Genomic DNA, 24,400 nt, shown 5'->3' on the forward strand with positions numbered 1-24,400 from the left:
AGATGCAGCAGAAACCTCCAGGAGGTAACTACTCAGTCTTGGACCTGTGGTGAAGGGAGAGCATATTGGTGATCATGTGTATTTACACTTTAGGGTCAACAGGAGGCACTATGACCTCATCTGTGGCTCTGAAAAGGACGCTTTGGAAGGAGTTCATCACAGCTAATATTTAACAAGCCCCTACTATTTGCCAAATTACTCACCCCCGGCAACAACCTAAGGAGCTGGGGATTCTTATTATATATCTTTTATAGAGAAGGACACGAAGACATAAAGACATGAATTATCTTGCTCACATCACCTGAGTGGTAGAGGCCGAGGAGAACCTAAACAGTGTGGCTGCAGAGCCCACATGCATTGATTGAACAAGTGTTTGTTGAGCACCTGCCATGCACAAGGCCTTGTGGATTAAACACAGTTATGATTAATAATATAACGATGATAAATCACTGACACTTTTTAGACGTAAGATTTTCTTTTTTGTAGGTTTCAGGCACAGAACTGTGTATCCAATAATAGTGAAATTGATCCCACTAGTTATGACAGAAATGATGATACATTTAAATGAGTTGGGTGTTTTAGAATCCTTGACAGAAACTGAATGAGGAATGCAATTGTTTCCATTTCACACAAAAGGAAACTCAGGTGAAGAGGGGTAAATTAATTTTCCATGGCATGAAATAGAAATTCAAAGTACAGGAATTTGAATTTGGTTCTGACCTTTTCTGAGGCCCCCATGCTCTTGACCACTATAGACTCAAGCATCCCCTTGTTTTTCCACTCAAGAAACTTTTTAAAACATTTAATTATCTAATAGGTTGGCCCTCATCATGAGCTTCTGTTCCCATTCTGCAGGTGGTGAAGCCCTCTATTGTTCTGACCCCACAGTTCCTGTTCCATGACCAGGGCCAGCTCACCAAGGAGTTGCAGCAACAGGTAAAGTCGGTGCCATCCCCCGCCATGCGAGTACCCGAGGAAGGAAAGTGAGCGCAGACAGACGGGACCTGGTGCCCTTGAACAGTTCCTGGTCTCGGCTGCCCCACGTCTCACAGGGGGCCATGCTGGGGGAAGCATAGGCAGTCACAGTACTGGCTTTTTCCTCCTTTTTCCTTCCATGCAAGTAGCTTAGGGATGGAGTAGAGTAGTTGAATTATTTGGATAAAAACCACTTTTTAATCCAAATAATTTTTGTCAGGAAGTCAAAAGGAATAATTGCTGGCATGTTATCCTAAACAAAAACAACCAGACAAATGTCCTGTGATACTTCAAAAGGCTATTTCTTTTTTTTTTTTTAATTGCATTTTAGGTTGGGGGTACATGTGAAGAACATGCAAGATTGTTGCATAGGTACACACATGGCAGTGTGGTTTGCTGCCTTCCTTCCCCTCATCTGTATCTGTCATTTCTCCCCATGCTATCTCTTCCCACCTCCCCACCTCCCCGTCCTTCCCCCATTTCCCTCCAACGGACCCCAGCGTGTAGTGCTCCCTTCCCTGTGTCCATGTGTTCTCATTGTTCAACACCCGCCTATGAGTAAGAACATGCGGTGTTTGATTTTCTGCTCTTGTGTCAGTTTGCTGAGAATGATGGTTTCCAGGTTCATCCATGTCCCTACAAAGGACGCAAACTCATCATTTTTGATGGCTGTGTAATATTCCATGGTGTATATGTACCACATTTTCCCTATCCAGTCTATCACCGTTGGGCATTTGTGTTGGTTCCAGGTCTTGGCTATTGTAAACAGTGCTGCAATGAACATTCGTGTGCATGTGTCCTTATAGTAGAATGATTTATAATCCTTTGGATATATACCCAGTAATGGGATTGCTGGGTCAAATGGGATTTCTATTTTTAGGTCCTTGAGGAATCGCCACACTGTCTTCCACAATGGTTGAATTAATTTACACTCCCATCAACAATGTAAAAGTGTTCCTATTTCTCCAGATCCTCTCCAGCATCTGTTGTCTCCAGATTTTTTAATGATCGCCATTCTAACTGGTTGAGATGCTATCTCAATGTGGTTTTGATTTGCATTTCTCTAATGACCACTGAGGATGAGCATTTTTTCATATTTTTGTTGGCCTCCTGTATGTCTTCTTTTGTAAAGTGTCTGTTCATATCCTTCACCCATTTTTGAATGGGCTTGTTTGTTTGTTTGTTTGTTTTCTTGTAGATCTGTTTTAGTTCTTTGTAAATTCTGGATATCAACCCCTTGTCAGATGGGTAGACTGCAAAAATTTTTTCCCATTCTGTTGGTTGCCGATTCATTCTACTGACTGTTTCTTTTGCCGTGCAGAAGCTTTGGAGTTTGATTAGGTCCCATTTATCTATTTTGGCTTTTGTTGCCATTGCTTTTGGCATTTTGGTCATGAAGCACTTGCCTACGCCTATGTCCTGAATGGTTTTGCCTAGATTTTCTTCTAGGGTTTTTATAGTGTTAGGTCTGATTTTAAGTCTTTAATCCATCTGGAGTTAATTTTGGTGTAAGGTGTCAGGAAGGGGTCCTGTTTCTGCTTTTTGCACATGGCTAGCCAGTTTTCCCAACACCATTTATTAAACAGGGAATCCTTTCCCCATTGCTTGTTTTTGTCAGGCTTGTCGAAGACCGGTTGGTTGTAGATGCGTTGTATTTCCTCTGAGGCCTCTGTTCTGTTCCATTGGTCTATATCTCTGTTTTGGTACCAGTACCATGCTGTTTTGATTACTGTAGCCTTGTAGTATAGTTTGAAGTCCGGTAGTGTGATGCCTCCTGCTTTGTTCTTTATTTTGTGCATGTGTGTGTGTGTGTGTGTGTGTGTGTGTGTGTGATATAAGATGCGTGCTCATTGAAGGTAAAATCTCGGCTGAGCACAATGGCTTAAGTCTGTGTAATTCCATCACTTTGGAAAGACAAGGCAGGAGGATCATTTGAGGTTAGGAGTTTGAGAACAGCCTGGGCAACATAGTGAGATCACATCTTTACTAAAATTTTTTAAATTAATCAGGCATGGTGGTACATGCCTATATTTCCAGCTACTTGGGATGTTGACCTAGCAGGATACCTTGATCCTTAGAGTTTGAGGCTTCAGTGAGTTGTGATTGTGCCACAACACATCAGCCTGGGTAACAGAGTGAGACTGTTTCTAAAAAAGGAGAAGTGTTCAATCTTAACTAGGTTTTTACAAAGAAACACACCCATATAAACAATCCCTCTTTTAACAGAAGTAGTACAAAAATTAAAAATCATTAATGTGAATCCACTTCTAACTCAGACTTTATCTTTTAATTAGTTTTTTTATTTTTTTGAGATAAGATATGCACTCATTGAAAGGTCTAATCTTGGCTGGGCTCACATTCGTAACCCCATCACTTTGAGAGCCAGAGCTCAGGAGTTTGAGACCAGCCTGGACAATATAACAAGACCTCACTGGGGCAACATAGTTAGACCTCATCTCTACAACGATTTTTAAAAAATTAGTTGGACATGGTGGTGCACATTTGTAGTCCCAGCTGTTTGGGAGGTTGACATGGGAGGATCACTGGAGTCTGGGAGGTCAAAGCTGTCACTTGAGTGACAGTGTGAGGCTCTGTAAAAAAAAAAAAAAGGTACAGTCTTAACTGTATGTGTTTGACACATCAGCACATCCATATAAACAATCCCTCTCTAAAAAGTGAAAGTACCCAATTTCACAATTATTAATATGCATGAGAATTATCTAGAAATTTTTTGTTTGTTTTGATTATTTGAAATCTAGATTTTGATAAAAATAGGTCTGAGTTTTTTTCTCTTTTCAAGACAGAGTTTTGCTCTGTCACCGAGGTTAGAGTGCAGTGGTGTGATCTTGGCTCACTGAAACCTCCTCTTCCCAGGTTCAAGTGATCCTCCTGCCTCAACCTTCTGAGTAGCTGGGATTACAGACATGCACCACCACACCCAGGTTTTTAAATGTATTTTTAGTACAGACTTGGTTTCCTTATGTTGGCCAGGCTGGTCTCAAACTCCTGACCTCAGGTGATCTACCCAACTTGCTCTTGCAAAGTGCTGAGATTATAGGTGTGAACCACCATGACTGGCCAGGCCTGAATTTTGCCTGATAATTTGTCTTTCTAACACAGTACAGCATATGACAGCTACAGGGTCTCTTTTATCTAAAATAAATAGAATTTAATAAATAAAAATTGAAGAAATTGACTTAGCTAAGGTTAAAGGACAAATCAAAACACCGAATTTATGTGTTATCTGTAGAAGTATATTTTAACAATGACAAACTATTAATAAACAATAAATGTTATAATAAAATTTATTAACTAAAATAAAATTCTAATGATATCTATGAAAATGGTTTCTTTCAGTAAAATATTCTCATATCTTGAGAGGGCATTGATTAAAAACAGCAAAGATTTGGAAGTTGATGTCTCATTAAGTAAGTAGCAGACCTCTCTTCACACCTTTTACAGAGTTAGCTAAAAAGCAGTCATTTACACAAGAGCAGATAATTTCCCTAGCTTTCTATCAAGTTTATACATTAATGTTGTTACAAAATTTGACTCAATTTTTAAATAAAATTACCTGACAACATTTTATATAATGTTATATTGTAATCTTTCAAAAGGCATTTATAGGTCAAATAAATTTTATATATCATATTATAATACATAATGTTGCTATGATATGTTCCATTTACATTCAGACAATTTCATTAGGTAGTGTCTGTCTACCACTAATTTTTTTTTTTTTTTTTTTTTTTTTTTTTGTTCTACTACTTGCACAGCTGGGAAAACAGAGACTCACCCAACACAGTCTCTTCCCCTGTCTTTCTCCTCCTCAGAGAATCAGTTCATCAGTCAATCAAGTCATTTGGGACTGGAGGCTGAGTACTCCCTAACATAGAATGTCTCAGAGAGGGGGAGACAAGAAGGTCCTTTTAGGGAACACTTGCTGGGACATAGACTAAGCCTTCTATAGTTCGAGGGCTCTGACCAGCAGAGGCAGACTCTGCAGTAGGAAGTGATGCAGCAGCTGTTCTGAACCTGGAGCTCCACCACACCTTGTCCTGTCTCGCTGAGGCAGTTTTGAGAGGCTGCTCTGGAGTGTACATTGAAGGTGGATATTAAGAAACAATGTGGGCTCTGATGGGATTCAGGTGGTGTCTGCTGTGTGAAAACAGAAGCTGAATGTTTTTCTTGTGATCAGTTGAGTTACCATTAGGAACCAAGCCCGTTTATACCAGGGAGGCTGAATAAATTCCACAGAACACAGTGGTGCTCCCGGGGGGACCGAAGAAGGGTGAGAAAGGGGGCAAGATTTTCCACATAGACTTTTTGCTACCTCAGAAATCAGGGGCTGATTAGGTTAGCTTTGGCTCTAACCTAATTATTCAATTTTCTTGCATGTAATCTAATTATCTTCCTCATTTTTAAGGTAGGTAGGGTCATTTTGTTTGGTATTTAGTTTTTCTCTGCATTTGCATTTTATCACGTTTGTGTGAATCTAATACAATCAACCAAAATTTGACATTTGTTGTTTCCAAGCATTAAAGAAATGATAACATCCAAGTATATAATTTTAACACTATGTATAATAAATTCTCTTTCTGTGCAAAATATATAACATGTGTCAATATAAGTATGTCTAATTCTGCATTTTGAATGATGAACAGGGTCATAAATACTTGCAATAGGAACTGAGACAGAAATCAGAAGGAATAATTCCCCGATCTTGTGATCCCTGTGCTCCTGGTTCTTTGTTTTCTTGACACTATGACAGGATTCTGAAAATGTCTCCCTTTAACTGTGTCTAGGTCCCCTGCAGAACTACAGTAAGAAACTTCTTATTGAGGCTCTAATAAGTAATAGAAAGGAGAAAACTGTTCAGCCAATAAGAGTAAGCCACGCCCAGCCGAGGGAGGTATAAAAGGCAAGTTCAGTCAGCTAACCCACACTCCGCATTTGGACGTGTAAGAGAGAGCACCTTTCACTTGAGCTTCAACATGGGAAGGGGAAATGAAGACTCTGATCTCCACTGCTCCTCTATCCAAAGCTCCACAGTCCAGCCCCATTTCCAGCAGGTCTCCTTTACAGAAAAGGGCTCAGATGAGAAGAAACCATTCAAAAGAAAAGACAACACCGCCTCCTCTCAATCCAATGAGAAGCACATACAAACGCAAGGTAAGCCCTTGGGCTGTTTCTATGGAGGCTGGAAGGAGGGCTGGAATCAGAGATACTGAGCTGTGTGTCTTTGTTAGGGTTTTATTTTTAGATTGGGGATGGGAAATGGTTTAGTATCCTCAGAGGGCTTTGAGAAATGTGTTCATTCATGACATTGGCAGAAGAGCTTCACTTGGAAGACTGTCCGTACACATGCATCAGAGATAGACTATGGGACTCTGTCTAGGGAGAGGTGAGTTACTTAAACTTTCTTTTGCAGTAGAATCGGAGCCCAATCCAAATGAGGAGAATTCTGAGAAAACCACGCTGAAAGCCGGAAACAACACTGCTGGATCAGGTAAGATCTGACTCTTTCAAGGTGGGAAGGGACAGGGCAGCACCACAGGCTTCCCTGGCAAGGAAACAGGGAGCTCCTTGGCAGCCAGAGCCGGACAGATTTACTGAAGAACAGTGGGGTTTGGTGGTAACCTGAGCTCCTGAGTGTCCAGGATGGACTATGAATTTCAGGGTGTTCAGTTGGAGGCACTTTCTCAAACTCTCATTGTATCCACAGAACCAGAGTCCAGCTCATGTCAGGGAAATTGCAGGAAAAGAACAATCAGTTCCAAGGAGAGCTGCCAAGACAGAGCAGGTAGGATCCTGGTGTTTTTTGTTGGTGGTGGTGTTTGTTTTGTTTTATTTTTCCCCAATGGGCAAATAATTAGAAAACTTTTATACGAGGCTTGAGCAGGAAGGGAATTACTTAGTGACAAGAAAATTTTTGAGATCTTAGCATCCAGAATATATCTGGGGACTCAGAAGGGGTTCAGCCTCACTTTATTCCAGGGGGAGAGACAAGTGGGGTTTACCTGAGCACACAGGAGTTTCCAGAAATGAGGGTCTGTGGGAACTGTTCTGGCGAGTCTCTCACATGCTTTCTCTGTAGGGAACTGTCCAGAAGAGGAGTGCAGCTCAACAATGAAAAAAAAGTCAAAGTCCTCCACTGCTGTGCACAACAGTGAAATCCAGGAGACCTGTCATACCCACCATAGGAGACATTCGAGGGCTCGCACTGGACACAGCAAGTGGCACAGGTCTCAGGCACTAGGAGTTCAACCACCGTCACTTCAAAAAAGCTTGGTGACCTCCGTGCGAGCTATATCGGAGGCTATTTATCAAGACCTAGCCCAGGTGTGGGCACAGCTCGTCCATTCTCCACTGACCTGGGAGCAGTTCACATGGCTCACTCAGCTCCGGGGGGCTCTGTGTGCTCATGTGCAGACCTTCTATGCCATGGCCATGCAGGCAGCTTATGCCTTCCCTGCTGAGGACTGGCTTGTCCCAGACACACTGCCTGATCCTGGGGATTCATCCCTAGATAGAGAAGTCCACCCTGTCCCTGGCCAGGAGATAACTGAGCCTGTCAGTGGATCAGATGAGGCTTGAGCTGCAAGCACCCTGACCCTGTTCAGGAGAGGATGCAGCTCTGGGAATGAGAACAAGGACCTGCTACTTCTGACTCTTCCAGATGACCAGCAGTGGCGATTTTAGATGCACGGTGTTAATACATGACAGAACCTGAAGCAGTCACAGAAAAGAAACTTGAACAATATACTCATAATGGTAAGCCCTGCATTTTGCAGAGGGCTAAGGCTGCAGACTGATATTATACTTCATGTTAGACATTTGGTGCCTTTTGGATATCTGATGACAGTCATGCATTTATATGTAATCAGGAAAATATGATAATGTAATCATATTATTTGCATATTTTAGATTTTAGGAAAGTAAATATAAAATTATATGCCTTCTTTTTTGAGACGGTGTCTTGCTATGTTACTCAGGCTGAAGTGCAGTGGCACAATCTTAGCTCACTGCAACCTTCGTTTCCTAGGTTCAAACAATTCTCATGCCTCAGCCTCCCAAGTTGCTAGAACTAAAGGCATATATATATATATATATATATATATATATATATATATATATATATGTATATTCTTGTATTGCTAGTAAAGACAGAGTTTTGGCTAATTTTTTTCCTTATATTGTTAGCAGAGACAGAATTTTGTCATGTGGGCCAGGTTGGTCTTCAACACAAGTGATCCGCCAGCCTTGGCCTCCCAAAGTGCTGGGACTACAGGCACAAACTGCCTTACCAAGAAATTGCTCCTCTTTTAATTCAGAAATGGTTGTAGGTTCTTACTCCTCCAGCCTGAACCCAAGGAGTCCTAATATCCCCAAACCAAGACTAGCATTACCTGTGGGAAAATGTTTATACATTTTTAGTTTGATATAATTGTAGTAAAATTACTATGTAATTGGTTTACTTTTAATATTTTATGTACAATTTAAGTCAAGATATATTAAACGGTAAATGGTTGTATTTATTTTTTCACCTGCCTCATGTATTTTTATTTTAAACATCCTAAATTTAAATTAAATTGTATTTTACACATTTCAATTGATCATACTGTGTTACAGAGTATGAAGACTTCATAATATACTTCAATACAGTATATTTTGTTGTATTTGACATATATTGTACTTGTATTTTACACTGACATACAATCTTTCACTGTGTAAGTGTATTATTTGGTTGCTTTATAACTTTCATTTAAATGTAATAATGAAATAAACATTAATGTTGTTTGGAATTTTAGATTTTAAGATAATTTGTCTCTCTTCCATATGGAATTTGTATTTACCATAGATGTGAAAATGAGACTGTCTTATCTTCACTTTTGCATCATCCTAACCCTGACCTCCCCACAGCCCACAGCTCTCAGGGAATAGTATTCTATCCCTCCTGTAAATGGGGCCAATTCAGTGATAATACACAGATATCAATTGGAGATATAGGGCTTTTGTTCTTCACCACTGCAATAGAAAAGAATCACAGTAATGTGACTCACGCAATTTTTGGGTTGACACTGCTTGTAAAAGTTATGCTTACACTATGCTGTAGAATAAATAATAAACAAATGCACACACATAAATAAGGTGTCTAAATAACAATGTACATACATTAATGAAAATAAACTTTATTGCTAAAAAAGTTGACACACACGATTGGATCATATAATGTTGAAAAAATAGAGATAGAGTAACAGAGACAGAGAAAGGTAGGGAAGGAGAGAGAAAAGGACAGAGGGACAATGGAAAGAAGAAAAGGGGGAGAGAGGAAGAAAGGGTGGCAGCGAGAGAGGGAGGAAGGGGAGGACAGAGGGAGAAAAACAGCAAGAGACAGCGGGAGGAAGGCAGAGAGAAATCCATCCTCAGGCTGTGATGCAGGAGACTTTTCTTTGTGGTTTCACTCTCGCTTCTGCGTGAAAATGAGCAAGACCCACGCACCTGGAGTGTGAGACTATCACGGCAAACGCGACACCAGTAACCATTGCTGCCTTCCTGGAGAGAGGACCTGAAAAACTCAAGACTGTCTTGGAGGTTCATTTCCGCATTCCACACTTCCAGGGTGCTTTCTCCCTGCAAGCGTGTGTGAGCCCAGAGAGAGGCTTCCAGTTTCCGTGGAGTCCCTGGAGAACCACAGAGAGCCAGCCCCGGAAGCGCCCCTTCCCCTTCGTCTCTGACCCCACCTTCACCCACCCCACTGGCCCTGGTCCCTGTGGTTTTCCGCTTCAGAGGCAGGGCTACCTGGGCCCCCAGGGTCTCGGAGTTCATGTATATTCATGAATGCGGGGAGCCGGTAAGTCTTTATAGGAGCCGCTGGAGGTGCCAGCCTCCTGGCTGGACCTGTGTGCAGTGCCAAGGTTGACTGAGGGGCAACGAAGCCCGCCAGCGTCTCTCTACTGGTGTCTGACCGTGAAATTCTGGCCAAGTCTCCCCGCGATGGCTCTCCCCACGCCTGCAGACAGCCCTGTCCCCGTGGAAGCCCGAGAATGGCGGAGAGACTCCTTTGGACCCAGAGCCGAAGGGATGCCCTGCGAAGGTGCTTGGAGCGGAGCCCTACCCAGGCAACTCCACCAGAGAACAGTGGCCCAAGCGACAGGCACTCCGGAGCCCAGGGTCCAGATTTGGTTTCAGAATGAGAGAGCAGGCCAGCTGAAGCAGCGGTGGCGGGCATCTGGTCCCCGACCTGTAAAACGCAGCGCAGAAGAAGGCAGTGAATGCGGACGGCAGTCGCCCAATCCCAGACCGCCAGGCTCCTCCGAACCCTTGAGAACGGTCGCTTTCCAGGCATTCGCCACCGGAAAGGAACTGGCCAGAGAGATCGGCCTTTCAGAGTCCGGGATTCGCACAGGGGACTTTCGTGACCAGGGAGCAAAGGCGGTCCCTCTGCTCCAGCCCAGTCAGGCTTCGCAGGCAGAAGAAATCTCCCAACCTCCCCCGGCACCGGGGACTTTTCGGTTCGCTGCGCTGGCTCCTCCGGAAGTGGCGTTCGCACCCTAAGACTCCTCAGTGAGCTCCGCACCCGAACAGATTTGGGGAACCAGGACCCGCAGTACGGCGGCCTGCTGGGCTCGGGCTCAGTGGGACAACTTGGGCCCGCTCAAGCTGAGTCACAGGGCTCCACAGACAGAAGGCCAGGCTTCCCGACCAGCCCAGGCAGAGGACTCGTCCCTTTTTCCGCGGCGGTCTTCAGTGGGGTGGACGGAGACGCCAGTCCCGCGAAACACCAAGACCCCGCAGCAGCCTGGCTTGCTCTTTTTTCCGCAGCTCGCCTTCTCTGCCTTCCCTCTCCACCGTCACTCTCCCCGCAGTGTCCCACCAGCCTACTCGCCATCACCGTGAAGCGCCTGGCAGCAAAACGTAGACCCTGAGACCCCGCGCAAACCCGGGTGCAGCCCTTTCCAGGCGGGAGGGAAGGCAGGCAGAGATGGGGAAAGGAAGAGAAATGGAGAGGGAGGGAGGGGTGGAGAGAGGAAAGGACGGATGAATAGAGGGACCCTGAGACGGAGAGAGGGAGGGAAAGAAAAAGTGGGGACTGAGGGAGGGAAGGAGGAAGAGAGGGAGGGAGAAAGTGAGGAAGTGAGGGAGGGAAGAACTGAGGGAGGAAGGGAAGGAAAGAGGGAAGGAGAAAGGGAAGGAAGGAGGGAAGGAGGGAAGGAGGAAGGGAAGGAGGGAGGGAAGGAGAGAAGAAGCGATCCTGTGGACTATTTCCCCGAGCTCTGTGGGGACACAGAGACTTCCAGGGAAGCGTGGAAAATCAGCATTGTGCCAGTGCTCCCTTTTCCTGTTTCCAAACAGGCCATATTGGAAACTCCCCGTGCTGCAGGGAAACAGTATTCATTCTCTGTGGTTTCACTCTAATTTCCTACATGAAAATTAAAGAGATCCACACGCCGGCGTGTGTGAGACTATCACCGCAACTTCGATGCCAGCTCTGGCAATAGAGCAGGCAGCCTGATCTTGGGAAAAGGGGACTGATGGACATCCAGACACCCCCCACTCCCCACCACCACCGCGAGCAAACCCTCCTCCCCCCACACACAGACACACACAGGTGCACACGCAGACACAAAGACAAAGACACAGACAAAGCTTGAAAGAGAGTAAGGGAGAGAGGGATGGAGAGATAAAAATGGAGGGAGAGAGAGAGACAGCGATAGAGAAAGAAAGAGAGGGAAGAGAGAGAGGGAGATGCCACAGAGTGTGCCAGATGGAGAGGGAAGAAAAAGAGAGAAGGTGAGGAGCCAGAGAGCCAGAGCATAGAGTCTTGGAGAAGGAGCGCTCTGCCTTGGTAGACAGAGCCTCTTTGAGCAGGCTGGGTAGGGTGGAAGGTGCTTGGGCCGGGCCGGAACAGAGTGGCAGGGCTGCCCACGCAGGACGACCAAGGGAGCCCCGAGATATGCTTTTTCTTGGATTGATTGGTTGCTTTGGTAGTGCGTTTTATAGATCCTTGCTTTATTGGCTCCTCCTTGCCGTCTTGGTGCAGTGGGCCCCGAGATTTGCAGAGTGTGACAGTCCTCGTGAGAGCCACGGTGCAGAGCATGACCACGGGCCCTGAGGCCTGGTTGTCTCTTGTGTCTTCAAGACTGAAGTTTACACGAAGCCGGTGGCAATGGGAATTCGGGTGCACAGGGAGGGTTTTTCATGGTGGCTGGCTAAGGCAGTAATCTTTCCCCGGGGAAAGCAGCCCATGCGTTCTGGAGCGGAGGTCTTGGCTGGCATCTGTGGAAACTGCTGCCCCTGCCCGCCCCTTTACCCGGCTTGAATGGTTGCAGTGGCGCCAGATGAGTGAATTGAACTGCCTGGGCATCCCAGGAACAGGTAAACACCAGGAGTGGCTGGGAATCTGCGCCTGCACTTTCTTCATCGGGTCCCAGCCTGCCCCGCCAAGTCCAGGCTGGTGCTGAACTTCTGGTGGGGCTGCGGCAAGGCGGAAGAAGTTGGATGCTGCTGCCTGGCGGCCAGTTAGCAGCGGACCCCCACTAAGAGGTCCTGGGCTGAGGCGGGGGAGCAGGCGGGTGGAAAAGGGGTAGCAGAGTCAAGGGGCGGTTGGAAGCCAGACGACAAAAGGGGAAAGGAAGGAGGCAGTGGGAAGCCAAAATCCAACAGCACCCGGTTTTCCCAGGTGGCCTCCCAAGCCAAGTGCTAATCAGGCCGAACACTGCTTAGCTTCAGAGATCAGAGAAGATCCGGCACCTTTAGGGTGGTCTGGCCAGAGATGCCAGCTGTGCACCGTGGCAGCCACAAGAGCCCCACGTGGCCATGCCCACCATACTCCAAGTGTCACTGCCACCCCAAAGCCTCGAGGCTCGGATCAGGGACCTTCCAGCTCTCCCCGCGGCCGGGCTGCTCTCCCCTCCTACAACCTGAGCACTGCCAGCACCCCACTGCGCCTTCTGGCGATCTCCAGGAGCCTCCAGCGGTCGCTGGCAGGCAGAAGGAGCAGGCGGCCACCGCTGTGCAGCCCTGTTGCCGTGCCAAGATGCCAAAGGCCTCCGTCTCCTGCCCAGGCTCTGGCTTCTCCGGGAGGTTTTTTTTCTGTAGACCCTTCAGGCCTTCTTCCCGCTCCCGAGCTCCCGAGCTTCCACCACATGGGGCGCTCAGGACGGGTTGTGCTCTGAGCTCAGGGCTCACGGTCCTTGGATCCCCTCGGGTCTCCTGCCTTGCCGCGGAGGAATTTAGATCCCCCCCAACCCTCCTGCAAGGCCCTCTTTTGCCCCATTCACCCAGATCTGCCAGGGCTGCCCAGGGGGAACAGCCTGTCCAGCCCAGCAGGCCCTTTTCCTCACAACGCCCCCACCACTGTCGCTTGTCTCTAGGAGAACCCGGCCCCTGGGCACCTGGGTGGCTGGGCTCTGCTTTTCGTGGCGCTAGCTAGAGCCTGATTCCGGAAGAGGGGCTGATGGACACCCAGACACACGCCACCACAACCAGGAGCAAACCCACCCCCGACACACACACAGACCCACAGGGGCACGCGAGCGCAGGCGTCTGTTGGGCCCTCTGCCCCTGCCTGTCCCTTCACCTGGCTTGGACGGTTACCGTGGCACAGATGAGAGAATTGAATTGCTGGGCGTCTCGAGAGCGGGTACACACCCAGGACGGCAGGACACTCGCCCTTGTGCCTTTGGATGGGCTCTCGGCCCGTCCCGACCCGCTAGGCCGGGCTCCTGGTGGGGCATCAAGGAGGTGGAAGAGGTGGGATGCTGCTGCCTGGTGGAGCTGTAGCTCTGGACCCCCACCAGGTTTCGGTCTGCGGCGGGGGATGCCCGTGACGAAAAAGGCGGAGCAGAGTCAGGGGTAGGTTAGAAGGCATGGGGAAAAAGGAGGGAGAGAAAAGCCAAAAGCCTACAGCACCCAGCATTCCCAGGCGATCTCCCACACAAGGACTACCCAGGCTCAACTCTGCTTGGCTTCCGGGATCAGACGCGATCTGGTGCACTGGGGCGTGGTCCGGGTGGTGTGGCGCTGGAAAATGGCAGGGGCTCCTAGCTGCCGCAAGAACGTGGCCCAGCCACAGCCGCCGGACTCCAGGCATGGCCGCCGTTCCCGGGGCCCAGGGGCTTGGATTGGCGACCCCGGAGCCACTGGCCCCCCGAGGGGCTGGGCTGTTCTCCTCCCCTAGGCCGGAGCACTTCCGGCGGCTGTCCTGCCCTTAGGTTGGCTTCGCCCATCCTCCTACCATTGCTGGAGGCCAGGCCAGAGACGGACCTGCTGCGCGCGGGGTGCCAGAGACCTCAGTCCCAGGCCCAGGCTCGGCGCTCTCTGGGCCTCCCTTTTGCGGAGGCTCCGGCTCTTCCCTCTGGCATCTGTGCTCTGGAGCACGCACCACATCAGCCCACTAAGGACGGGGTGTGATTTGGAGCGCCAGGGCCCAGTGCCCGCGGTCGTGATCCGGTCCTCCGCCATGCCGCGGAGGGATTGTTTTGGATCCAACGCCGCCCCTCCTGCAAAACCCCCATTTTGACCCAACTGCCCAGAGCTGCCAGGGCTGCCCAGGGGCGAACAGCTGGCTCAGCACCGTGGGCCTTTTTTTTTTTTTTTTTTTTTTTTTTTCCCCCCCACAACGCCCCTACCACTGTCGCTTGTCCTGATGAGGACCCGGGCAGTGGACAAGGGGGCGTAGGGGTGGGGACCTCCTTTGCCAGGAGCTGGCACTACAGCCTGCAGCCTAGTCCCGGGAGGGAGGGGCTGAGCGACACCCAGACACACCCCACCACCACCACGAGCAAACCCATTCCCACACACAGCCACACACGGGTGTATGTGCGCAGGCAGACACACACAGACAAAAACACAGACACAGCTTGAAGGAGAGCAAGGGAGAGAGATGGAGAGATGGAAACGGAGGGAGAGAGAGAGAGAGCAATAGAGAGACAGAGGGAGGTGGAAGAGAGAAGGGGACAGAAAGAGCTCGAGGTGGAACAAGAAGACGTGAAAGAGGGAGGGTGAGGGAGCTAGAGAATGAGAGCCTTAGAGCCTTGCAGAGGGAGGCTGTGCTCTGGCAGACAGGGCCCCTGTGAGAAGGCTGGGGCAGGGTGAAGGTGCTTGGGCCAGGCCAAGATGGAGGAGAGGGTTGCCTAATGTGGGAGGACCAATGGAGTCCTAAGAAACGTATTTTCTTGGTTTGGTTGGTGGCCTTGGGAGTGCGTTTCCTAGGGCTCTTTCTTGGTTGGTTCCTCTCTGCCCTCTTGCTGCCCTGGGCCCCGAGATTTGTAGAGTGTGCCCTTCTGTCTGGCGGGGGCAGTGGCTCCTAGCCTGCGCACCGGCTGAGGCTGAGGCCTGGGTCTCTCTCTAGTCCTTGGGACTGGAGTTTACACGAAGTCGGTGGCATCGGGAATCCATGTACACAGAGTCGGTTTTCCCGTTGGCTAAGAAGGCAATTTCCTTCCCCCAGAGAAAGCAGCCCATGCATTCTGGAGTGGAGATTATGGCTGGCCTCTGTACGACCCGCTGCCCCTGCCCGCTCCTTCTCTGGTCTTGGACAGTTGCGGAGGCGCCGCATGGGTGAATTGAATTGCCTGGGCCTTTCAGGAGCGGGAAGACCCCCGAGACTGCAGGAAACACGCGCCTGCGCCTTCAGAGTCGGTCCCGGCCCATCCTGCCCCAGCCCGAGCGGGGCTCTCAGTGGGACTGGGGCCAGGTGGAAGAGGTGGGATGCTGCTTCCTGGAGGTGCTGCAGCGGCGGGCCCCCAGGAGGATGTCCCGGGCCGCAGCGGGGGCCCAGGCGGGCAAAAAAGAGGGATTAGAGTCAAGGGACAATTGGGAAGCCTGGCGACACAAAGGGGGAAAGAGGGAGGGAGCGGGAAGCCAAAAGGTTGCATCACTAAGTATTCAATAGAGTGCTGATTTTAGATCTTTCCTCGCTTCTCTGGTGGGCATTTATTGCTATAAATTGCCTTCTCGACACTGCTTTAAAAGTGCCCCGGAGATTCTGGCATGTTGTGTCTTTGATCTCATTTGTTTCAAAGAACATCTTTGTTTCTGCCTTCATTTCATTGTTTATCCAGTCGACATTCAGGAGCCAGTTGTTCTGTTTTCATGAAGCTGTGCAGTTCTGAATTAGTTTTTAAATTCTGAGTTCTAATTTGATTGCATGTGGTCTGAGAGACTGTTATGATTTCCTTTGTTTTGCATTTGCTTAGGAGTGATTTATTTCAAATTATGTGGTCAATTTTAGAGTAGGTGCTGTGTGGTGCTGAGCAGAACGTATATTCCGTGGATTTGGGTTGGATATTTCTGTAGATGTCTATTAGGTCTGCTTGGTCTAGATCTGAGTTCAAGTCCTGGACCTCCTTGTTAATTTTCTGTCTTGATTATATGTCTAATAGTGACAATGGAGTGTTAAAGTCTCCGAATATTATTATGTAGGGGTCTAAGTCTCTTTGTAGGTCATTAAGAACTTGCTTTGTGTGCCTGGGTGCTACCTGGGTGCACCTGTATTGAATGCATATATATTTAGGATCATTGGCTCTTCTTGTTGCATTGATCCTTTTACTTTTATGTAATGCCCTTCTTTGTGTCTTTTGATATTTGTTGATTTAAAGTCCATTTTATCAGAGACTAGGATTGCAGCTCCTGCATTTTTTTTTCTCTTGATTTGCATGACACTGCATCCCTTTATTTTTAGCCTACATGTGTCCTTGCATATGAGATGGGTTTCCTGAATACAGCACACAGATGGGTTGTGACATTTTATGCAATCTGGAGGTCTATGTCTTTTGATTGGGGCATTTAGTCCATTTACATTTAAGGTTAATTTTATTATGTGTGAATTTGATACTGCCATTTTGACGCTAGTAGGCTGTTTTGTCCTTTAGTTGACACATTTTCTTCATTGTGTCAATGGTCTTTACCATTTGGTACAGTTTTGGAGTGGCTGTTACTGATTGTTCCTTTCCTTGATTAGTGCTTCTTTCAGGAGCTCTTGTAAGGCAGGCCTGGTGGTGAGAAAATCTCTCAGTAATTGCTTGTCCATAAAGGATTTTCTTTCTCCTTCAAATGTGAAGCTTATTTTGGCTGGATATCAAATTCTAGGTTGACAGTTCTTTTCTCTAAGGATGTTGAATATTGGCCCCCATTCTCTTCTGGTTTGTAGGGTTTGTGTGGAGAGATCCGCTGTGAGTCTGGTGGGCTTCCCTTTGTGGGTAACCGGACTTTCTCTTTTGCTGCCCTTAGCATTTTTTCCTTCATTTCAACCCTGGTGAATCTGACGATTATGTGCCTTGGGGTTGCTCTTCTTGAGGTATATCTTTGTGGTGTTCTCCATACTTCCTGGATTTGAATGGTGGCCTGCCTTGCTAGGTTGGGGAAGTTCTCCTGGATAATATCTTGAAGAGTATTTTCCAGCTTGCATTCATTCTCTCTGTACATTGAGGTATGCCTATCAAACATAGTAGATTACGTCTTTTCACATAATCCCATATTTCTTGGAGGCTTTGTTCATTTATTTTCACTCTTTTCTCTCTATTCTTGCCTTCTCATTTTACTTCATTGCATTAATTTTCAATCTCTGATATTTTTTCTTCTGCTTGGTCAATTCAGGTATTGAAACTTGTGTATGCTTCATGAACTTGTCGTGCTATGTTTTTCAGCTCCATCAAGTCGTTTCTGTTCTTCTCTAAGCTGTTTATTCTAGTCAGCGTTTCATCTAACCTTTTTTTCTAGGTTCTTAGTTTCTTTGCATTGGATTAGCACATGTTCTTTTAGCTCTGAGAAGTTTGTTATTATCCACTTTCTGAAGCCGGTTTCTATCAATTCATCAGATTCATTCTCCATCTATCTTTGATCCCTATCTGGTGAGGAGTTGTGATCCCTTGGAGGAGGAGAGGCCTTCTGGTTTTGGGTATTTTCTTCTTTTTTACACTGGTTTCTTCCCATCTTAGTGGCTTTATCTACCTGTGGTCTTTGTACTTGGTGACTTTCAGGTGGGATCTGTAAGTGGACATCCTTTTTATTGATGTTGAAGCTATTTCTTTCTCCTTCTTACTTTTCCTTCTAGCACTCAGGCCCCTCTGCTGCAGGATCACTGGATGTCCACTCCAGATCCCACTCACCTGGGAATCACCCGTGGGGCTGCAGAACAGCAAGGGTTGCTGACAGTTTCTCCCTCTGCTATTCTCATCCCAGAACAGTACCCGTCAGATGTTGGCCTCAGCTTTCCTTTATGAGGTGTCTTTTTGGGGATATGGGGCTCAGAGAGTTGCTTGAGGAAACAGTCTGTCCCTTATAAGAGCTCAAGTGCTGTGCTGGGAGTTCTGTTGTTTTGTGCAGAGCTGCTGGGCTGGTACCTTTAAGTCTGCTGCAGCTGAACTCATAACCTCCTGTTTTCCCAGGTGCTCTGTCCTAGGAAGGTCAGCTTTATTTATAAGTTCCTGTAGTGCTGCTGCCTTTTTTCATAGATGCCCTGCCTGGCACGAAGTAGTCTGCATTGGTAGTGGCAGACTGCCTTGGTAGTAGGGGATGCCCTTCCCCCCATGGAGCTGGGCCATCCCAGTTCCAGCTGTGCTTGTTGTGAAACTCTTAATCCAGAGTGTTTCAGATTTCTTGTCTCATGGGGGTGGTACCCGTCAAGCGAGATTACCTGGTTTCCTGTCTCAGCTCCCTTCCTTTCTATTGAATGGGCAGCTCTGTCTCCCAGGCATTCCAGGCACCAGTTGAAATGGCCACCCAAACTTTTGTGAGTTTCTTTGTGCTGACCCAGCATTGGCTGAAAGCACTGAAATTAAAACTCATGGTGCTTTTCTGCTCAAGAATCTCCTGGTTTGTGGGCAGTGAAAGCTTGTTTGGAAATGTAGTGAGCACTCACCTTCTGCACTGTTCTCGCTGGGAACTGCACTCCAGAGATACTCCTATTTGGCCATCTTGGATCCTCCTTAATATCATAATTTCTAAGAAAAACTTTATAAGTCGTATGTTATTTATAATTCATATTTTGAATTAAAGGCTTCTTTTGTATTACATGTTTACACCAGACATAACTGTGATTTTCTGGAGGATCACTTGAAGTAGCATCAGACAACATAGGGTAAATTCTTCACAATATACTATATACATCTGTGTGTGTGTGTGTGTGTCTGTGTGTGTGTATACACACATATATGTATAAATATACAAACACACATATACATATATATACACACACACCTATATATGTATATATATGTGTATACACATACACACACACACATGCACACGTTTATTTTTTATTTATTTATTTATTTATTTATTTCTTCTTTTTTTTTTATTGCATTTTAGGTTTTGGGGTACATGTGATGAACATGCAAGATTGTTGCATAGGTACACACATGGCAGTGTGCTTTGCTGCCTTCTGTCCCCTCACCTGTATCTGTCATTTCTCCCCATGCTATCTCTTCCCACCTCCCCACCCCCCGTCCCTCCCCCATTTCCCCCCAACAGACCCCAGTGTGTAGTGCTCCCCTCCCTGTGTCCATGTGTTCTCATTGTTCAACACCCGCCTATGAGCGAGAATATATGGTGTTTGATTTTCTGCTCTTGTGTCAGTTTGCTGAGAATGATGGTTTCCAGGTTCATCCATGTCCCTATAAAGGACGTGAACTCATCGTTTTTGATGGCTGCATAATATTCCATGGTGTATATGTACCACATTTTCCCTATCCAGTCTATCATCGTTGGGCATTTGGGTTGGTTCCAGGTCTTTGCTATTGTAAACAGTGCTGCAATGAACATTCGTGTGCACGTGTCCTTGTAGTAGAATGATTTATAATCCTTTGGATATATACCCAGTAATGGGATTGCTGGGTCAAATGGGATTTCTATTTTTAGGTCCTTGAGGAATCGCCACACTGTCTTCCACAATGGTTGAATTAATTTACATTCCCACCAACAGTGTAAAAGTGTTCCTATTTCTCCACATCCTCTCCAGCATCTGTTGTTTCCCGATTTTTTAATGATCGCCATTCTAACTGGTGTGAGATGGTATCTCAATGTGGTTTTGATTTGCATTTCTCTGATGACCAGTGATGATGAGCATTTTTTCATATGTTTGTTAGCCTCCTGTATGTCTTCCTTTGTAAAGTATCTGTTCATATCCTTTGCCCATTTTTGAATGGGCTTGTTTGTTTTTTTCTTGTAGATCTGCTTTAGTTCTTTGTAAATTCTGGATATCAGCCCCTTGTCAGATGGGTAGGCTGCAAAAATTTTTTCCCATTCTGTTGGTTGCCGATTCACTCTACTGACTGTTTCTTTTGCCGTGCAGAAGCTGTGGAGTTTGATTAGGTCCCATTTGTCTATTTTGGCTTTTGTTGCCATTGCTTTTGGCGTTTTGGTCATGAAGTCCTTGCCTACACCTATGTCCTGAATGGTTTTGCCTAGATTTTCTTCTAAGGTTTTTATGGTATTAGGTCTGATGTTTAAGTCTTTAATCCATCTGGAGTTAATTTTGGTGTAAGGTGTCAGGAAGGGGTCCTGTTTCTGCTTTCTGCACATGGCTAGCCAGTTTTCCCAACACCATTTATTAAACAGGGAGTCCTTTCCCCATTGCTTGTTTTTGTCAGGTTTGTCGAAGATCAGATGGTTGTGGGTATGTTGTATTTCCTGTGAGGCCTCTGTTCTGTTCCATTGGTCTATATCTCTGTTTTGGTACCAGTACCATGCTGTTTTGATTACTGTAGCCTTGTAGTATAGTTTGAAGTCCGGTAGTGTGATGCCTCCCGCTTTGTTCTTTTTGCTTAGAATTGACTTGGCTATGCGGGCTCTCTTTTGGTTCCATATGAAGTTTAAGGTGTTTTTTTCCAGTTCTGTGAAGAAGGTCATTGGTAGCTTGATGGGAATAGCATTGAATCTGTAAATTACTTTGGGCAGTATGGCCATTTTCACGATGTTGATTCTTCCTAACCATGAACATGGAATGTTTCTCCATCTGTTTGTATCCTCTCTTATTTCGTTGAGCAATGGCTTGTAGTTCTCCTTGAAGAGGTCCTTTACGTTCCTTGTTAGTTGTATTCCTAGGTACTTTATTTTCTTTGTAGCAATTGTGAATGGCAGTTCGTTCTTGATTTGGCTCTCTTGAAGTGTATTACTGGTGTATAGGAATGCTTGTGATTTTTGCACGTTGGTTTTGTATCCTGAGACTTTGCTGAAGTTGTTTATCAGTTTCAGGAGATTTTGGGCTGAGATGATGGGGTCTTCCAGATATACAATCATGTCATCTGCAAATAGAGACAATTTGATTTCCTCCTTTCCAATTTGGATACCCTTTATTTCTTTTTCTTGCCTGATTGCTCTGGCTAGAACTTCCAGTACTATATTGAATAGGAGTGGTGAGAGAGGGCATCCTTGTCTAGTGCCAGATTTCAAAGGGAATGCTTCCAGTTTTTGCCCATTCAGTATGATATTGGCTGTTGGTTTGTTTTAAATAGCTTTTATTGTTTTAAGACACATTCCGTCAATACCTAGTTTATTGAGGGTTTTTAGCATAAAGGGTTGTTGAATTTTGTCAAAAGCCTTCTCTGCATCAATCGAGATAATCATGTGGTTTTTGTCTTTGGTTCTGTTTATGTGGTGAACTACGTTTATGGACTTGTGTATGTTGAACCAGCCTTGCATCCCCGGGATGAATCCTACTTGATCATGGTGGATGAGCTTTTTGATATGCTGTTGCAATCGGTTTGCCAGTATTTTATTGAAGATTTTTGCATCTATGTTCATCATGGATATTGGCCTGAAATTTTCTTTTCTTGTTGAGTCTCTGCCGGGTTTTGGTATCAGGATGATGTTTGTCTCGTAAAATGATTTGGGAAGGATTCCCTCTTTTTGGATTGTCTGGAATAGTTTCAGAAGGAATGGTATCAGCTCCTCCTTGTATGTCTGGTAGAATTCAGCTGTGAACCCATCTGGACCTGGGCTTTTTTTGGGTGGTAGGCTCTTTATTGCTGCCTCGACTTCAGACCATGTTATTGGTCTATTCAGGGTTTCGGCTTCTTCCAGGTTTAGGCTTGGGAGGTTGCAGGTGTCCAGGAATTTATCCATTTCTTCCAGGTTTACTAGTTTATGTGTATAGAGTTGTTTGTAATAATCTCTGATGATGGTTTGGATTTCTGTGGAATCTGTGGTGATATCCCCTTTATCGTTTTTTATTGCATCAATTTGGTTATTCTCTCTTTTCTTTTTTATTAATCTGGCTAGTGGTCTGTCTATTTTGTTGATCTTTTCAAAAAACCAGCTCCTGGATTTTTTGATTTTTTGAAGAGTTTTTTGTGTCTCTATTTCCTTCAGTTCTGCTCTGATCTTAGTTATTTCCTGTCTTCTGCTAGGTTTTGAGTTTTTTTGATGTTGCTCCTCTAGCTCTTTCAATTTTGATGATAGTGTGTCAATTTTAGATCTCTCATTTCTTCTCATGTGGGCACTCATTGCTATATATTTTCCTCTAGAGACTGCTTTAAATGTGTCCCAGAGATTCTGGTATGTTGTGTCTTCCTTCTCATTGGTTTCCAAGAACATCTTTATTTCTGCCTTCATTTCATTGTTTATCCAGTCAACATTCAAGAGCAAGTTGTTCAGTTTCCATGAAGCTGTGCGGTTCTGATTTAGTTTCTGCATTCTGAGTTCTAACTCGATTGCACTGTGGTCTGAGAGACTGTTTGTTATGATTTCTGTTCTTTTGCATTTGCTGAGGAGTGATTTATTGCCAATTATGTGGTCAATTTTAGAGTAGGTGTGATGTGGTGCTGAGAAGAATGTATATTCTGTGGATTTGGGGTGGAGAGTTCTGTAAATGTCTATTAGGTTTGCTCGTTCCAGGTCTGTGTTCAGGTCCTGGATATCCTTGTTGATTTTCTGTCTGGTTGATCTGTCTAATATTGACAATGGGGTGTTAAAGTCTCCCACTATTATTGTGTGGGAGTCTAAGTCTCTTTGTAAGTCATTAAGAACTTGCCTTATGTATCTGGGTGCTCCTGTATTGGGTGCATATATATTTAGGATCGTTAGCTCTTCTTGTTGCAGTGATCCTTTTACCATTATGTAATGTCCTTCTTTGTCTCTTTTGATCTTTGTTGCTTTAAAGTCTATTTTATCAGAGATGAGAATTGCAACTCCTGCCTTTTTTTGCTCTCCATTTGCTTGGTAGATCTTCCTCCATCCCTTTATTTTGAGCCTTTGTGTATCCTTGCATGTAAGATGGGTTTCCTGGATACAGCACACTGATGGGTTTTGGCTTTTTATCCAATTTGCCAGTCTGTGTCTTTTGATTGGGGCATTTAGTCCATTGACATTTAGGGATAGTATTGTTATGTGTGAATTTGATGCTGTCATTTTGATGCTACCTGGCTGTTTTGTTGGTTAGTTGATGCAGATTCTTGATTGTGTTGCTGCTTTTTTACCATTTGGTGTGTTTTTGGAGTGGCTGGTACTAGTTGTTCCTTTATATGTGTAGAGCCTCTTTCAGGAGTTCTTGTAGAGCAGGTTTGGTGGTGATGAAATCTCTGAGTGCTTGCTTGTTCACAAAGGATTTTATTTTTCCTTCACTTATGAAGCTGAGTTTGGCTGGATAGGAGATTCTGGGTTGAAAGTTCTTTTCTTTAAGGATGTTGAATATTGGCCCCCAGTCTCTTCTGGCTTGTAGGGTTTCTGCTGAGAGATCTGCTGTGAGTCTAATGGGCTTCCCTTTGTGGGTAACCCGACCTTTCTCTCTGGCTGCCCTTAGCATTTTCTCTTTCATTTCAACCCTGGTGAATCTGATGATTATGTGCCTTGGGGTTGCTCTTCTTGAGGAATATCTCTGTGGTGTTCTCTGTATTTCCTGGATTTGAATATTGGTCTGCCTTGCTAGGTTGGGGAAGTTTTCCTGGATAATATCCTGAAGAGTATTTTCCAGCTTGGATTCATTCTCTTCATCACATTCAGGTACACCTATCAGACGTAGATTAGGTCTTTTCACATAGTCCCACATTTCTTGAAGATTTTGTTCATTCCTTTTTGTGCTTTTTTCTCTGTTCTTGCCTTCTCTTTTTATTTCATTGAGTTGGTCTTCGACCTCTGATATCCTTTCTTCTGCTTGGTCAATTCGGCTGTTGAAGCTTGTGCATGCTTCACGAAGTTCTCGTGTTGCGTTTTTCAGCTCCATCAATTCACTTATTCTCCTCTCTATGCTGTCCATTCTCGTCAGCAGTTCGTCCAATCTTTTATCAAGGTTCCTATTTTCTTTGCGATGGGTTAGAACATGTTCTTTTAGCTCATTGTAGTTTCTTACTACCCATCTTCTGAAGTCTGATTCTGTCATTTCATCACCCTCCTTCTCCATCCGGTCTGGTTCCCTTGCTGGTGAGGAGTTGTGATCCCTTTTAGGAGGAGAGGTGTTCTGGTTTCGGGAGTTTTCATCCTTTTT

The 24,400-nt window shown here is 45.7% G+C and overlaps 1 protein-coding gene across 2 annotated transcripts; it reads left to right on the plus strand.

Annotated features, from left to right (window-relative positions):
- Positions 1 to 5,969: 5,969 nt before the first annotated feature.
- Positions 5,970 to 7,572, plus strand: LOC141580725 (protein FRG2-like). Of its 2 annotated transcripts, none has more exons than XM_074383186.1 (4): positions 5,970 to 6,147; positions 6,407 to 6,484; positions 6,701 to 6,778; positions 7,073 to 7,572. In XM_074383186.1, exons 1-4 carry the CDS (start codon positions 5,970 to 5,972, stop codon positions 7,570 to 7,572), a joined length of 834 nt encoding a protein of 277 aa, XP_074239287.1. The 2 variants fall into 2 exon arrangements, with proteins under 2 accessions (XP_074239287.1, XP_074239288.1); XM_074383187.1 differs by having other exon boundaries at positions 6,410 to 6,484.
- Positions 7,573 to 24,400: the final 16,828 nt, after the last annotated feature.

Source organism: Saimiri boliviensis, chromosome 12 (assembly GCF_048565385.1).
Source record: "Saimiri boliviensis isolate mSaiBol1 chromosome 12, mSaiBol1.pri, whole genome shotgun sequence".
NCBI lineage: Eukaryota > Metazoa > Chordata > Mammalia > Primates > Cebidae > Saimiri > Saimiri boliviensis.